Below are 15,362 nucleotides of genomic sequence, written 5' to 3'. Positions count from 1 at the left end.
GATTCTCCATCCTAGATCTGCTCTGTTTAAATACAAACAGCCTGGTTGCAGGTGAAGTTTTAGTTCTGTAAATCACATGTATGTCTATATTTTGTATATAAATCATTCACCAAACAAACAGAATTTAGCTTGTAAGAACCTGAAAAACCCTCCTTGTCCTTGCATTCCTTCATCAGGCCCCCTCCCCACTGGCAATGGGAATGCTTTGCCCTCTTATGAATCATCTGCAACCATGTTCAAACCATGTTTAAAACTGCTGCTGAAAGCCAGGGTGAAACTGTATACATAAAAATATTGGCAAATATATACAAAAAAATATCCCAGGCTGGTTTGGGAGAGACACCTTCCATATTTCCAGTGCCACTCTCCTTTAATCCATTTGTTTCCTAACTGGTCCAGTGCCAGCCACAGCCACAGGACAGCACCCAGCAGGACACACTGCCCACCACCAACACCAGCTTGGTAAATAAGCCACATCTTCCCGAGATAATATTTTGTCTGTGCTGTCAGTGGAGACAGGTATCAGTTTCCAGACATTCACAAGGTGAAGGCAAATCCCAGGAAAGCAGGCTGGGTCCCAGCAGTCCAAGGAGAGCCCAGCGTGGCACAGCTGCCTCTCCACCCAGCTGCTCTGCCTCCCTCAGCCCTGTGACCAGCTGCCAGCTCACATCTCCTCTCCTGGCTCAATTCTCCTTCACAAAGAGGCAAAGACAGCCTCAAATACTTCAGGAAGATGAAAAAAAGAGCAAGCAACAGGATGCTCATGAGCACGACACAATAAAATTTACTTCTGCTCTCTGTGTGCTGGTGAAACAGCGTTTATCTTCAATCATCTCATATAAATCCCAAATTTCCCTATTTTTAGGTGGTTCATCCCATGATGACAAGAGAAGCGGAAGTCCCCAGTCATGTAATTTTCAGGTTTTTATTGGAGTTCTGCAGCTCACTTTGGGACAGAGATTATGCAGGAAGTGAGAAAACAGGAGCTAAGAGAGGAGACAGAGTTTACACCCATCAGACTCTCCTCATCCCAACCACTCTGTTCCAGAAGCTCCCACTTCCCTTTCCCACTGCTCAGTGTGGAGTAAAGGACTGAAGCACCACGAGAAGAAAGCACAGAGGCAGCAGTGCTTCTCAGCACCTCGGTTCTGACAGAACTGACCTCATTTTTTCCTTCCTCTCCCCTTCTCCCCACCAGCAATCCTGCCCTAATGAGTCAGACTTGGCTGAATGCCCCAATTTGCAGCCAAGTTCACAGAAGTGTCAAAAGCTCCTGCAATTTTCCAAATTACTTTCAGAACTCCTGTCACAGGAGTCTTATCAGAACAGCAGTTGTGACATTAAGCAGAACAAATACATTGTAATCTGAACAGAGGGAGATGTCCAAATCCCTGGCACACACCATACAAGCAAGCCCAAAAGTCACAAGTCAGGAACATTAATCTGAGAATTAGTCCAGGAAAGTGTGTGCTTAATTATCAGTTAGGGCAAACTAGAAGTAATTAGATATTACAAACATATTTTGGACTATCATTCAGCACTCGAATGGGAAATAATTTTCAACTGGAAGATACTTTCTACCGTAAAAAGTAAATAGGGTCTTTTTTTGTTTTTTTCCCTTAAAAAAATTCAATACACTGAATTATTAAAATGCTGGATGTGGCACTCAGTGCTCTGGGCTGGGTGACAAAGTGGGAATTGGTCACTGGTAGGATTTGGTGATCTTGGATCTTTTCTAATCTAATGGATTCTGTGATAATTCACTATCAGAATGCAGGGTGTGTGAAATACTCCACCAGCAGATATTTGCTGCCACAGTTCAGCGGCTTAATGTCTGAAATAAACATTTGTAAAAAGCTACAAACTCTGCTGATTGTCTCATCCATCCATCACAAGTGAGACTGTTTTGTTACTAAAACCAGGTGTAAGTGATGTTTAGTGTGCTCAGCTGCATTCCAGCTCCCATTCAGATGCGCCTTGCCAGGCACAAGAGGAGTTCCTGCAGCCTGTAAACACCTCCCACACGATTTACAGCAACCCACACCAGCTAACCTGACAGGTGAGGATGCCAGGAGGGAAGAATGAACGAAAAGCAACGAAGAAAGCTGCTTTGACAAGCCCTAACAACCCCAAGCTTGGCAAATACCAGGAGGAGGAGAAGCCCAACTCTGAGGAGCTTCAGTTCCTCTTTCTCCCAGCAGAGGCTACTGCTCACCTACAAACCCAGAGAGGAGCAGGAGGGAAGGAAGGGTGGCTGAGCATCCCCTGGGATGCAGAGGAGCCTCCTGGATGGAGAAGCAGCTGCTCCTTTACCTTGTTTGCCACCGTGTACTGGTAGGAGTACCGCTGCTTGCCGCTCATGTCCTCGTACACCGTGGGCACAATCTTCAGGATGTAGTCGTGAGAGGCAAGGGCTGTGCTCAGGGAAGGGAAGGACATGTTAGCACTGAGAGAAAGGAGGCAGCCCACGGAACAAGTCACAAAAAAGGGTGTCTCCCTCCTCCTTATCTCAGGGACAAAGCTCCACGTCCCACGCTGGTGGCCTTTGCTCAGAACTCTCTGGCAGGTGTTTGGGTGACACCAGAAGCCGCCCACTGCTTCTGCAGGAGCACAGCCCACCCGAGGTTTGGGTTACTCCAACCTTCCCAACTGCTTGCAACTATAAATGGCAACACTTTTATCACCACCACAAACAGCCTGGTTAAATCAGGAACTGGCTGAGGTTAGGGCTGCTGCCCACTGAGATCATTTTGACTAAAAAACCTGAGGTATCACAACCTGTGTACTTCCATTTCTTTCTTGCTTTCTCATCCTCCTTCTCCCACAGCTGCTTAACTCCTTTTTTTTTATTATTTTTTCATTCTTTAAATGGCTCTTTCTGGTTTTTGTGTCTGCTAAAACAGTTCTAAAACAGAATTCTAAATGACATCTCTGAAGGATCCTCTAGCCAAGTGTAACACGATGACATTTGCTTCCTGGAGGTAAAAAAAAAACCCCAAACCACAATTGTACAGCTTCAGGAACAGACATAGAAATCTTGTTCCAAGAAATGGACAGGACTGATGTCCTGGAGGAGCCTGAACATTTAAGAGACAACTCTCTACACTGAATTGTAGCATGCATTGAATTTTCTTTCTTGTGCTGGGCCATGAAAATGTCCCTCTTGCCATCCACAGAGTAGAAATTTCAAGGTAATTTGCCACATAATATACAAGGAAAAGTTCTAGTGGAACTAACAGCAGCAAAGGGACGCTGCAGGAACAAGATATGGATAAAAAAACTCCATAAGGACTGCAAAGGACCTTTTGGGCTAAAGCCTTTTCTGTAGCATCAGAGGAAATGGAAATGTCAGCCAGCAATGTCTGGATCATTTTGGCTGAAGAGGCAAATGAAAGACTTGTGGATAGAGCAGTGCTGCATGAATGGCCCTGCAGAGGGTGGCTGAGAGCTGCAATCCCCAGGAATACCCACGGTTTGAGCTGAGCTTGTCTGCTCCCTCCAAGGCATTGAATGCTCCGTGAACGTTGTGGACCTGGAAAACAAAAAGGAGGATGAAGAAACTCTGCTCTGGCTTGATACTCTTGACCTTTGCTTCCCTGCCCTGTAACCAGGGGATCAGCCTGATTCAACCTTTCCAAAAAAACAAAGCCTCAACCCAGTAAAAGATGACCCCAAATATCTTTCAGTGACCATCATCACAGCGGTTGGCTCCGAGTGAAAAAGCTGATTTCACAACATCTTACAAGATGAAACTCCAAAACCACTCCAAAGCTAAAGGAATTGCACTTGGAAGAGGCCAGTTGTGAAATTTTCACCGTGAGGTATTTCATAAGAGCTTTGCAGAGTTAACTGTGAAATTAATTTTATCAGGGAAAGGGAAACAGATGGGAGTCACACTGGGGTTAAAACTCAGGAGTTTTCTCCTCTAAAGGTGGCTGATGTCAGAGCAGCTGGGTCTGTACAGCCTTGGAGATGGGAAGGACATATCCCAACACTGACATCCCTTCAGCTTTTCCTGCAGCTGATTTCAGCCCTGTGAGTGTCTGTTTGCCCAGAACAACAGAATTTCCATGCCCTGCACACACTGTGACCCTGCAGTCTGATCTCCAGCAACAGAATAATCCATGTGTGAACCCTCCAGACAGGGAAAAGCCCATGGCAGCAGCTGTAGGTCAGACCTTGTGCTGCTCACAAGGTACAAAGAAAGGACAAAGAACTCCACAACCCAGAAATTCATGACCTTAAGTCAGCCAACAGGGAAGAAGAGCCTGGAAGGAGGATTTGGTCATGGGTGTGCCAGTTTCACCTCACCAACAGGGCAATGCCATCTCCTTCCCAGACCCTCTCAACAACTGGCAGCACGTGGATGTGCCTGTCCCATCCTAATGGACAATTCCCTGTTCCCAACACTGTGCTCTGCTGGAATTTCACACAACCACGACCATTCCCAAACTACATCTGCAGGCTGTGCTCACTCTTTACTCACTGTAAAAGGCATAATAAGAAAAAGAAGCCCCTGGAGTGGGCTCCAGTGCTGTGTTCCATTCTTGATACAGCTAAGAAGACTCTTACAGAATATCTGGGCCAGAGACTTCAAGGTCCACTTCAAAGGTACATTTTCCCCTCATCAAGACCAAAATTGAAACCAATGAGCTGCTACCTCCAGCCATCAGATAACCCAGTGAAGAGAGAGATGTGGAAATAGGAGATATTGCATTTTTAATCATAATTTCTACTGAGTTCTACATTATGGTGTTGAATAATCCTGGCTTTAACCTTGTCAGGAGAGTCATCTGCCCCTGATAGTGAAAAGGCATCACCTCCTGCTCTCCTCATCCCTCTCCTTACTGGCTTACCTGACATGCAGGAACTCACTGCATGAGTTTTAATTCTGCAGGTTTTCATTCTGATCTCATCTCAATGAGGATGAAAAATCTATGTGAAGTCTGCCACTGTTGTGCACAAAGTACTGATGAAGACTCAAAGCTCATTCAGTGCCAGATGATATTTAAATCTCTGCTTCAAAGAGACTGTTTTTTCTGGAGAACACAGCCTGTCCCTCAGTGGATCACAGTGGCAGAGTCAGTACATGACACAAGTGAATGAGAAGCTCCTCACTCTCTGTAAGGAATAGAAGCTTTTATTACATCAAAGCAGGTGGAGACAACCTGAAATATTCAAAGGTGCACCTAGACAGATTTAAAGCTCCCCACACTTGCTGGGTCCCACTGCTTGCTGAGTCGTGGCAGCACCTGTTTGGTGAACATATCCTTCTTTAATTTGTGCTGCTGAACTGCTGCTTGCCTGCAGCTCCCTCCCTGAGCCCTCAGACCACGAGCAGTTACCCTGAACTCTGAAAATACTCATCTGAACTTGTCCCAGCCAGGAGCCAACTCCACATTTGCTAGACAGGTTTCTCACCACAAGAGCTGAAGACACTTGCTGCTTGTCTCTCCAGGCTCCTCCTTCATGCTGATTCACACTCCAGCTGCCTTACTCCAGCACTCCAGGATAAAACAATGGGAATGCTTCCTCAGAGCACCCATTTCCCACGCAGGCTGCACAACTCCCTGTCACCACTCACCTCCTATTTTTCATAATCTCGGTGTGCTTTACAGACATTAAGCCAAGCTTATTTATACGCTAATATTTCCTCGTTCCCACACAAGATAATTCCTAAAAGAAGCCGGGAGCAGAATCAGAAGACTACAAAGCAACGCTTAGACTTGTTAGCATGAAAAAGGGTTTTGGAAGTGGGTGTACAGGAGCAGACTAATGAGACGTCTGTGCTGAGGAAAGAAGATTACAGAGAGACTACAGGTAAGCAATGTTTAGGGTGAGTCTCAAGCTGGGTGTGCACATGTGGAACTCCCACCTGTGAGGCCAGCTCCTTGGAAGTAGGCTAGAGAAGTGCTGTAATCTGTCCTCATTGAGAAATCAGGTAATATTACATAATTTGCAGCACCTGGTGAAACTCTATCCACTGGGCAAGTGCATGTATTCAGCTTCTTCCCAGCAGGGAATTGGCAGTGCTGAGTCTAACTTGTGTTTCACAGAGCAAATTTGACTAATAGGTGTCTGCTCTACAAGTAGAGTGAAGTGAATTAAAAAGAGCTTGACTGCTGCTGTGGTGAACACAGTAGCCAGCACACATCTTCCCTGAGTGCATCACTGCAGAAAGGTTTGTTTGCTGTGTTCATGCTAAAACCAGGACTTTGCTGAGCCACAAACCCCAAAGAGACAGCCACAGAGTTTTTCAAAAGCACTTTGAGTTTCAGAAGAACACAGCACAGCTGCTCTGTGACGGGACACTGCTCCTGCCCCAGCTGGTGGCAACTCTCCCAGACTTGAGCTTACGTTGCAGGGACACACAGGCCTTCCATAAAACCAAAGTGTGTAATATTAAACCACTCTCACTGCATTCCCCTACAGCCAGGGAATGTTCAGGACTCACCTGCAGCTTGTCCCCAAATGAGAGCTTGTGGATGACGTGAGTCATGTCGGGGTTCTGGGGCTGCGCCGTCGCGCTGTGCGTCGACACGTGGAAGTTACCAGGGACCTAAAATTAGCCAAGACAGGGAAGACAGGATTGCACATTTTATCCCTCAAGGCATTGCTGGGCTCTGTGATGTGACATGGGAATGCCTGGATCTATCCAGGAAGATGGAAGAATGAGTGATACCTTCCTGCAGCTGACCAACACCACCACACTCAAGTGCTGCAGCCCCAGAGTCCGGCACCCCCACACTGCTGATGTTCCTGACCAGGAGAGGATGAGTGGGTCACTCCCATCTCCAGGGATTCCCAGCACTTAAGGCTATGCCTTTCATCCCTATTAAAATAAAATTCCTGTCTCTCTTGCTCAATATCTTACTCCCACATCTGGCATTTGCAAACGGGCCCACTGCTACAGAATAGCCCAGGAAGCTGGGGATGTGTTTTTCTTCTGGTACCAGTCATGAGCAACTTTATCTCTGAGATTGTGTGCAAGAATGAGTTTTATATGAAGAGAAAATCCACCACCAAACCCACGTGGGCATCCCATACAAACTAACCTACATCTTCCCCTTCTCCACCTTGCAGGCGCCAGCAGGACCCTTCCTTTTCATTTTTTTAATGGAGGGAAATACAAAGAACTGAAAAACACAAGTTGCACCTAAAGGCTCAGTTCCAAGACAGAAAATGAGCCCTGGTGTCTCTCTGATGGCACCACTCTGCATGCATGCACTTTTCAGGTCACTAGCCCTGAAATCCTTCAGCAGATCCAGCTCAATCACTGTCATGGAGGGTGCAAGAATATTTTCCTATTGAGCAAAGGTTGTGAAATGAAGCAATCCTGAGGAGCAATCTGGCTCAAGGCAGGAGTGGGAGGGTGGTTATACAACTGCAGCCCAGCGTGCTCTCTGCAGAGACACCTCACCAGCAGGGCCATGGGAGGCCACATGCCCTTCCATGTGCTTTCAGGAAAGCTGATTTAATGACCTGAGGAGCAGCAGTGCACTCCTGGGAACACTTTCAGGTGTGGACACCAGCTGTGTCACAAGCAAGCTGAGCAAACAGGGCGTCAGGCCCTGCAGCAAGCAGCACACACCATCATCATCTCACTGTCACCCTGTCCTCCCTCAGCTGCTGTGACAGCAACACCCCAGTGCAAGCCTTGGTCGAGTTTCCAAGGCTGGCCAGGTCCCACTGCAGCTCCCAGCTCAGCAATTCCTGCCAAGGGACTTCAGACTTCCAGGTCACACACACGAGGTTGGGGATTCCAGAGCCAGAAGTCCTGGGTCAGCTCCCCTGCCTGTGACAGCTGTGCCAGCCCCTGAATGAGACACAAATCAGCAGTGCAGGAAGCTCCTCACTGCCACATTCTGCACCTCCTTCTAGAGCTGCTTTGTGAGCAGGACACACCACATCCAGCAGACAAACCCCCAGGTATCTCAGCTCTGTTCTCTGGGAATTGTCTGGACAAGAACTTTCCAGAAGCCCTTTCCCAGTTTTTGTGGACTATCAGCTGCCAGCGATCCCGGTGGCTCAGAGATGAGGAAAAAGTCCTCTTTTTAAATCCCTAATCCTTTCCATGCCACAGAATCAGCAAGAGGTCCTGTCTGTTATTTTTAGATGTGCTTTAACACGACCTGGGAGGAAAAGAAGGAAGTAGGATTCTGTAGCCTGTGGTACACCAAGAGGAGTGAATAAAGGGTGTGCCCTTCTTAGGACATCAGCGGGTCCCACCAGTGCCTCCCCCACCCCAGCAAGTCATCTCCAGCATTACATAGCAAGATTATTCAATCTTGAACACACCCATCCCAAAGAGGAGCCTCCTCCAGGCCTGGATTTTCATTCCTTGAGACAGAAGCAGAGCATCCCCACCAAGCATGCGTGGGGCCACGTGCTGTGTTCCAACCATCCCAGCACGGAGCCTGGCACCCTGCAGCAGGGAACATTCCTGTCATTCTGCAGCTCTCAGAGCAAAGCAGAGCTGGGATGCAGCCACTGCCAGAGACCTCTGCACACTGAGTCAGGTTTTGGAGGTGCACAAGTCGTGAGGAGTAAACACAGAAGCCCTCTGGCATCTGTAGGGTTTTCACACATCCCCTGAACACTGGGCTGCTGCACAGAGCTGCTCTCTGTGTTCAGCAATTCTGTCTCCATTACCTGCTTTGGAGAATGGAGAAAACCCCTAACACATTCCCTGTGGGTCTGGCCATGCAGCCTCCCCTCCTCACACTGACTTGAATTTCTGTCTGATCAGAGTCATAAACACACACACAGCAGGAGAGACACGGATTTCCAAATTTTCATTTTTACAAATGGATCCTGCCTGTGTTTCCCCAGCCAGCACACCCTCACCCACTGTCACTGCCACTCACCTTGTTGATGCTGAAATGGCCCTCAAACCTGCAGCCATCCCCATTATTGAGAGGGATCTTCATTGAGTTGTCAATGTGACCCACTTCGTGCCTTCCCATTTCATCCTGGATGTCCAGTCCAACCACTGCAGGGGTGGGAGGGAGAAGACAATTAAAAAAAGAAAAAAATCAAACAAAATAAGTATCAGGAAGGTTGCACAGGAAAAGGATGTATTGCCTTTACTTGAAAAAAAAAATCCACACCTTTTTCCTGACATTTGACTAAACTGAGGTGACAATGTCCTTTGTCAAAAATTGTTATACCCCAAAAGCTTTGTAACCAAACTTTTCACGCTGCCTATTTGATACAAATACACCTCCCATGTCCTGCCAGCTGCCTGCAATCCCAATCACACAAACAGAAAAACTTCAGGCAGACAAGGCAGGTGACTTGGGAAGAGCCAACAACCAGCTGGTGCATTCAGATGGAACTTGGGAGGTTTCTTGCTCCCAGACACAAAAAGGTTGCTATTAAAAAAGAAAAAAAAAAAAAAAAAAAGGAAATGAGATTCAGAAAAGAGCCAGTGAAGCTGATCAGCCACTAACACATGGTCCAAGAAAACAGGTGCCCTGGCCTGGAACAGAAAGCAATGGGATATTGGCAGAGGCTGCAGCTACTTATTTCCATCCTGTTACAGAAGAAGGGCCACTGTACAGTCTGGGCCCGTTTCAAGTATTACTCAAAGCACAATGAAAAGCTGCTAAGTGAAGGGGTACTCACATTCACAGTGCAGGTTTGGCAAACTGATGTTCAGGTTCACTTCTATTTTCCCTCCACTGTCTTTGTCTGGGTCATCCACGTAGAGCTCATTAACTCTGCAGGGCAAAAACACAGGTGGGTTCAGGCACAGGGCTGCTTCCCACAGAAAAAAACCCAAAAACTTGCATGGGGATGGGGAAAAAGACTGCAAAGAGGAGGTTTGATTGTGTGATGGCTACAACAGAGTTACAGAGAGAAGGGAAAGCTCTCCAGGATGGAATGGAGGCAAATCACAGCTTAATTTGATTTTTTGCTTGGCAATACAGGAGGCTTTAAACAAGTTCTGCACCAGTAAAAACCAAAACTTCTGTTCTGTGCTCCCTGTACCCTTCTCCATGCTGGGCTTTCAGAGGAGCTACAAAACAAGAGGCTAATGCTGAAAGATGGCAGGTTATTGATCCAACCCTCCCCTCCCCTGGGCTGCTATTCCTTTTAGGCAGGAGGGAATCATGTGTTTTTCCATTTGTTCCATAAATAGTTCTAGAGAAAGGCTGCTCTCAACTACCCCCAGGAAAGCTTATTTGTGTCACTAATTGCCTTTTGTTATTGCCACCCAGCTGACAGAGCAGCAGCAAGAGAAGGAAGGCAACACGGCATATTTGTATTCCTCTCCTTAATATCACATTCCAGGCTATGAATGGCAACCAAAAGTGGTGACTAAAATTGAGGAGAAGGGGATTTGAGCCAGGAACAGATGGGAAGAAACATCCTGGACAGCAGGATCTCACACACTCTACAGCAGCCTCCCAAAGAGTAATGTTGTCTCAGAGCACCCACAGTGCTGGCACTCATCTCACAGGAGACAAAACACAGATAGAGAGGCAGAGCAAGGCAGGAGTAGAAATATTTATTGTTGGCACATACAATCCAATCGACACGTAAAAATAAACCAAAACAACCCCAGTGCTGAATTTGCTGAATGGTCCTGGAGAATCCACCCTGGGGAGACTCACCCCATTGATCTGAGACAATGGTGAGATTACCTAGAAGCTCTTTTCCCTGTTCAACAAATAAGATTTCACGATTTATCTTCCAGCTGGGCAGATTATAAAGCTATGGGAGCTTAGATTCAGGCAAATTACATAAAATAAAACCAGCAAGTGCTCTGTAGCATTTTTATTTTACATTCAAAGTGCACTAAACTCTTTGACAAGCCCCACTGGAGAGTCCACATGCTAAGAGTCAAAGCTAAGGCAGCTACAAGACAGACTCAAAGTGATTTTGCTCTGGTGATACATCTCTGGGCCACGGTGAACTGTTTGCCCTGTGGATGCAGAAGAAACAAACCTTGACACTGAGAAACACACCTGCTGCCAGGTTTTTTGGAGGCAATTACTCACAGGTCAGCGGGGTTTACAGACACTCATTTAAAACCAGCACAGCATTTGTCTTCGGCTTCACAGCCCTACCTTTCTCTGTTTTTAATTGGCTTGACAAGTTGCTTGCAATCATTACTCAACCTATTTTTCAAGTGATTAATAAAAATGACACAGAGGGAGGGGAAAGATTGCTCATCAGTGACCTAGTTAGCAGCTTTTTGGCCGAGCCCTCTCCTCCTGGGTGGAATGCATTCTCTCCTCTACGTGTTCATTACTGACAGATTGGGCAGATTGGATTAAGTCATATATCCAAATAGGGCTGGGAGGAGCAGCTCCAGCCAGGACGGGCATTAATCCCCCAGAGCAAGGCAGCTCTCAGTGCTGCCCCAGTGCTCCCATCCATTCCCCAGCTCCAGCCAGCCCCTCTCAGAACCCCTGGCTCCTTCCCAGCGCCGTGCTGGCCGAGATGCCCAGGGATGCCCAACCAGTGCCACCTCAGGGGCACCTCGGCGCTCCTGGCTAAAGGAGCGTTCACAGCAGGGCTGGCAGAGCACAGTCACGCCCAGCAGCTCAGCTCAGCATCCCAGCTCTCTGGAGAAAAGCCCTAGCACGGTCAGTGCTTGTATTTGCTGATTTCTAACCCTGAACCTGTCAGGAACCTTTTGGTGATGAGCGAGCGAGACAGAAATTTCTGATTTCTCTGGCCAAAATCGGAGGATGAACTGTTCACAGGGAGACGTGGGAGCTCTGACAGAGGAAGGCAAGTGCTGAGGTCACCTGGCTGCTGGCTGGATCACTGAGGCACAGAGAAGTAGGGCAGCTTGTGCAGGTCACACAGCCCATTAGCTGCAGGTGAAGGAAACTGGTTTCCTGTCCTGCAGTCCGGTCACTGGACCAGTGGCTCCCAGCCTGTCCCCTGGGCAAGGCTCACAGCCACTTCCTCCTCCTCCTCCTCACCCAGTAGCCCCCTGCCCCTCTCCAACTCATGCTCCACATTTCACAACCCAATTATCACTGCACAGACATCAGGCAGCTCGTGATCCTTCCTCCCAGTGGATCCTTCCTTTCCTTCCCCTCATTTCCACCAGAAGCGTCACCTTCCATGGAGCACCCATCCAGCTGGATCCTGCTTCTCCCTCCCAGCTCCAGCCACTGCCTGCTCATGGCAAGATCATCTCTGACAACTGACAAATCCAGCCCCAAAGTGCATCCTTTGTGTGTCACTGATGTTCCCTTTCACTATGGGGAACCAAGGCTACGATGACAACACGCCACGGGCTGCACTTGGTGGGGCAAACCTCACAAGAAATGTCATTTTTAATAAACTGGCCACTCCTCAAATATTTGGAGTATTGGAATTCTGGAAATCTCACAGGTAATGCAAATTTCCATGGTCAAGGCTATTCCTTCCAGTGAACCACTGGCACCCAGGTTTGGGTGGCAAAGGGCTGGCACTCACATGTCCCTTGCCATCCTCCTCCCCAGGGCCACAAAGCCAAATTGCACTCACCCTTGCTGTCATTAAATCAGACTCTCCTGGGATGTCAGGAAAAGTACTATTTACCCCTTCTAGCCACTCTCCCTGAAGGAGGAAAGTCTCTGGTGGAAGAAGAGAAGTTGACTCTAATTTAGAGCTGTCTGTCCTGGAATACAAAGTGTCCCAGGAGTAACAGTGCCTTACCAGTAAATCTGGGATGGTCACAAAGGAAATAAAAGACAAGGCCAGGCAGAGGAAGGCAGTGATATTGGTCATATTGTGACTCCAAAGGCAGGGTGTACCTTCTCCAAACACGTAGGAGTTGGTGTTTTCCTGGCTGCTAGTAAGGAATATTTGAATAAAAGCAGCACAATGAAGGAGGGTGAGGGTGCAGAGCCCTGAAAGTATAATGAGTACACACACCAGGTGAGAGCTGGACCTCCCACCCCTACAGAGCCTCCCACCACTGACCGGAGGAACAGGAGGGAAGTTTCTCCATGATCCACACATCAGGAATCTGCTTCACTTCTCGAAAGAGCCACTTGGAAATACTTCACATTCCTGAGTGATGCTGCTGGGCTGCTTACCCTGTCTGCTTACAAACTTCCAGCAAAAACAGGAGGGACCCTTAGGCCAGACCACAGCAATGGCACGAGAGAGCCAAGGACAGGGGCCACAGCAGCCAGAGGGCACGCCAAGGCTCCAGGGTTTTATCCAAAGAAAGGCAGACCTGTTCCCTGTGCTTTAGCTCTCAGATTTATGGCACAACAGCTCTGTTTCCCCAGAAACAAAACTTCCACAGTAACTTCTTTCTACCCAGCGGCTCTGGCCATTAACTTCAGCATTTCAACAGCCAAAAAGCCTGCAGCACTTTGGACCAGAGGGTGGGCACTGCATCCACCTTCCACAGCTTCACACACTGCGTGGGTGCCCTCTAAACACATCTGCCTTGTCCTCTATCCTCCTTGTCCCGAGTCCCTGATTCAGGTGTTAGCCTTTTTTCTCCCCCTTTCACAGCAAGAAATCAGCCAGAGTCCTCCTCAGCCATCAGCCACAGAGAAAATACAGCCACTTACTCCAGAAAGCTGCACTTTACCTTGTCCTACAAATCCCAGGAGGCACCCTCTCATCTCCAGGACCCTGTGCCTAAGAGGGAAAATAATTATTCTTTCTTGAGGAAGCCTAAAGCTTCTCAAAAGACTTTCTCAGATGAGCCCTATTGGCTCCACTTGCCCTTTCAGCTCTAATCAGCCAGCTTCCAGAAACACAACCCTCCAATGCTGACATTCCTGCATCACCACATTTTCAGTGGTGCCAGAGCAGAGAAACACAACCCTCCAATGCTGAGATTCCTGCATCACCACATTTTCAGTGGTGCCAGAGCAGAGAGACAAATCTTCTTTTCAACTTGTGCGAAGAAACAACAACAAGCAGGTCAGCAAACTCTCTACTGCGTCATGTGTCTGCTGCCGTGACATTTGTCATCTTCTGCATCCCAATCAGCTCCTGAGTGTGAAGATGCTTGTCCCAGATCAGCTGTGGAGCACGGCAAACACGCTGCCCTACAAAGGAAGGGATTACAGCTCTCCAGGAGACAGGAAGAAGGAGAAGGGTTGGAAAGACGTCAGTGTAGACTTGAGTCAGGAATTGCAAATGACATCATGACACGACCTTCCGCTTCCTGCAAGCCCACACAGGGCACAGCAACCCCGCACAAACCTCCAGCACCTCCTGTTAGGTAATCCCCACCTTGCCACGCAAACATCAATTAAGCTTCTTACCTGCCCACCTCTCTCAGGGCTCCCAAGGATTACATCCTTCTGCAGAAAAGTGTCTGTCTCAAGGTCAGCCCGCGGCAGGAGCAGGATTACAGCTCCAATTTCCTTCACCTACAAAGCTCTGCTGCCTGTGCTGGGCTGCTTGGCCCCAGCTTGTCATCTGCCTCAAATGTTTGGGCCAGCAGGGTTGGAGGTGCATCTCCAGCTCAGTGGATTGTGGCATCTCTTGGCTTGTGTTCCCAGATTGGGGTTTGCAGCAGGAGGAACCCCTGGTGCAGCAGGATCACACTCTGCTGGTTGGTACCATTTCCATGGGCTGAGAGCCACAAAACACACCCCACACGCTCTGCAGAGCTATGGGATGAAAAGCCTCTCAAGACAGGTCTGGTGACAATCCTGCTGCTCTGCAGGATCAGTCCTGGGCATGCAAATGAATCCAGTATGGACAAGAACACTGCTCCCTGAAACTCCTGAAGTTTTGCTTCCTCCCACACTCCTGACAGCCTTCTTGGGGCTATCCTGTTTCAGGCCAGGAATTGGGCTTTGATCATCCTAGTAGGTCCCTTCCAGCCCAGGATTTTCTGTGATTCATGTTTTATGCTTTCATGAAAAGGCAGTAATTTCACTGCAGATATTCTGCTGAAGTAATTAATTGCCTTGTGGGGGGCTCAGCTTTCCAATTTGCAAACTTGTCACTTCAGATAGGTTTTTGTCTGTTATTACATTAAAAAAAAAAAAAAAGAAGCAAACACTGCCAGGAACAGTCTGTTGCTTCCTACAGTGTGCTGTGGCAGATGAATTAGTGTTGAGCACAAACATTCATACCACAAGCACCACATTCATACCCTCCTACCCCTTCCCCTGGCTGCCAATGCAAGGCAGACTAGATTAGTTAATTACATCTTTAATCCTTAATGATGGAATACTTGGAAAACTATTATTGATCTTACAGGACATAATTCATGACCTAATTAGGGTGATAAAACTGGGAGATTATCATCTTGCCAGCTATTAACGTCTAGCGCTGATCTGAGTTAATTAGAAAAGAGATGGGTGATTTCTATGCTTCTGGTTTGCAGCACAGCAGCAGAGGAATGAGGAGGCTGCTAAAGGCAGGACAAG

General features: G+C 47.8%; 1 protein-coding gene across 1 annotated transcript in view; it reads right to left on the bottom strand.

Annotated features, from left to right (window-relative positions):
* The window catches only part of ERGIC1 (endoplasmic reticulum-golgi intermediate compartment 1), a 57,569-nt gene that overhangs the window by 10,606 nt on the left and 31,601 nt on the right, over nucleotides 1-15,362 (bottom strand). The window contains exons 4-8 of the mRNA XM_021532126.2: nucleotides 9,628-9,722; nucleotides 8,868-8,992; nucleotides 6,455-6,559; nucleotides 3,472-3,532; nucleotides 2,314-2,414 (exon numbers count right to left, since the gene is read on the bottom strand). Coding sequence (XP_021387801.1) covers nucleotides 2,314-2,414; nucleotides 3,472-3,532; nucleotides 6,455-6,559; nucleotides 8,868-8,992; nucleotides 9,628-9,722 — 487 coding nt within the window. The remainder of the gene's footprint in view (nucleotides 1-2,313; nucleotides 2,415-3,471; nucleotides 3,533-6,454; nucleotides 6,560-8,867; nucleotides 8,993-9,627; nucleotides 9,723-15,362) is intronic.

This window comes from Lonchura striata, chromosome 15, assembly GCF_046129695.1.
Source record: "Lonchura striata isolate bLonStr1 chromosome 15, bLonStr1.mat, whole genome shotgun sequence".
NCBI classification, from domain to species: Eukaryota; Metazoa; Chordata; class Aves; order Passeriformes; family Estrildidae; genus Lonchura; species Lonchura striata.
This window is presented reverse-complemented; position numbering and strand designations above follow the sequence as displayed.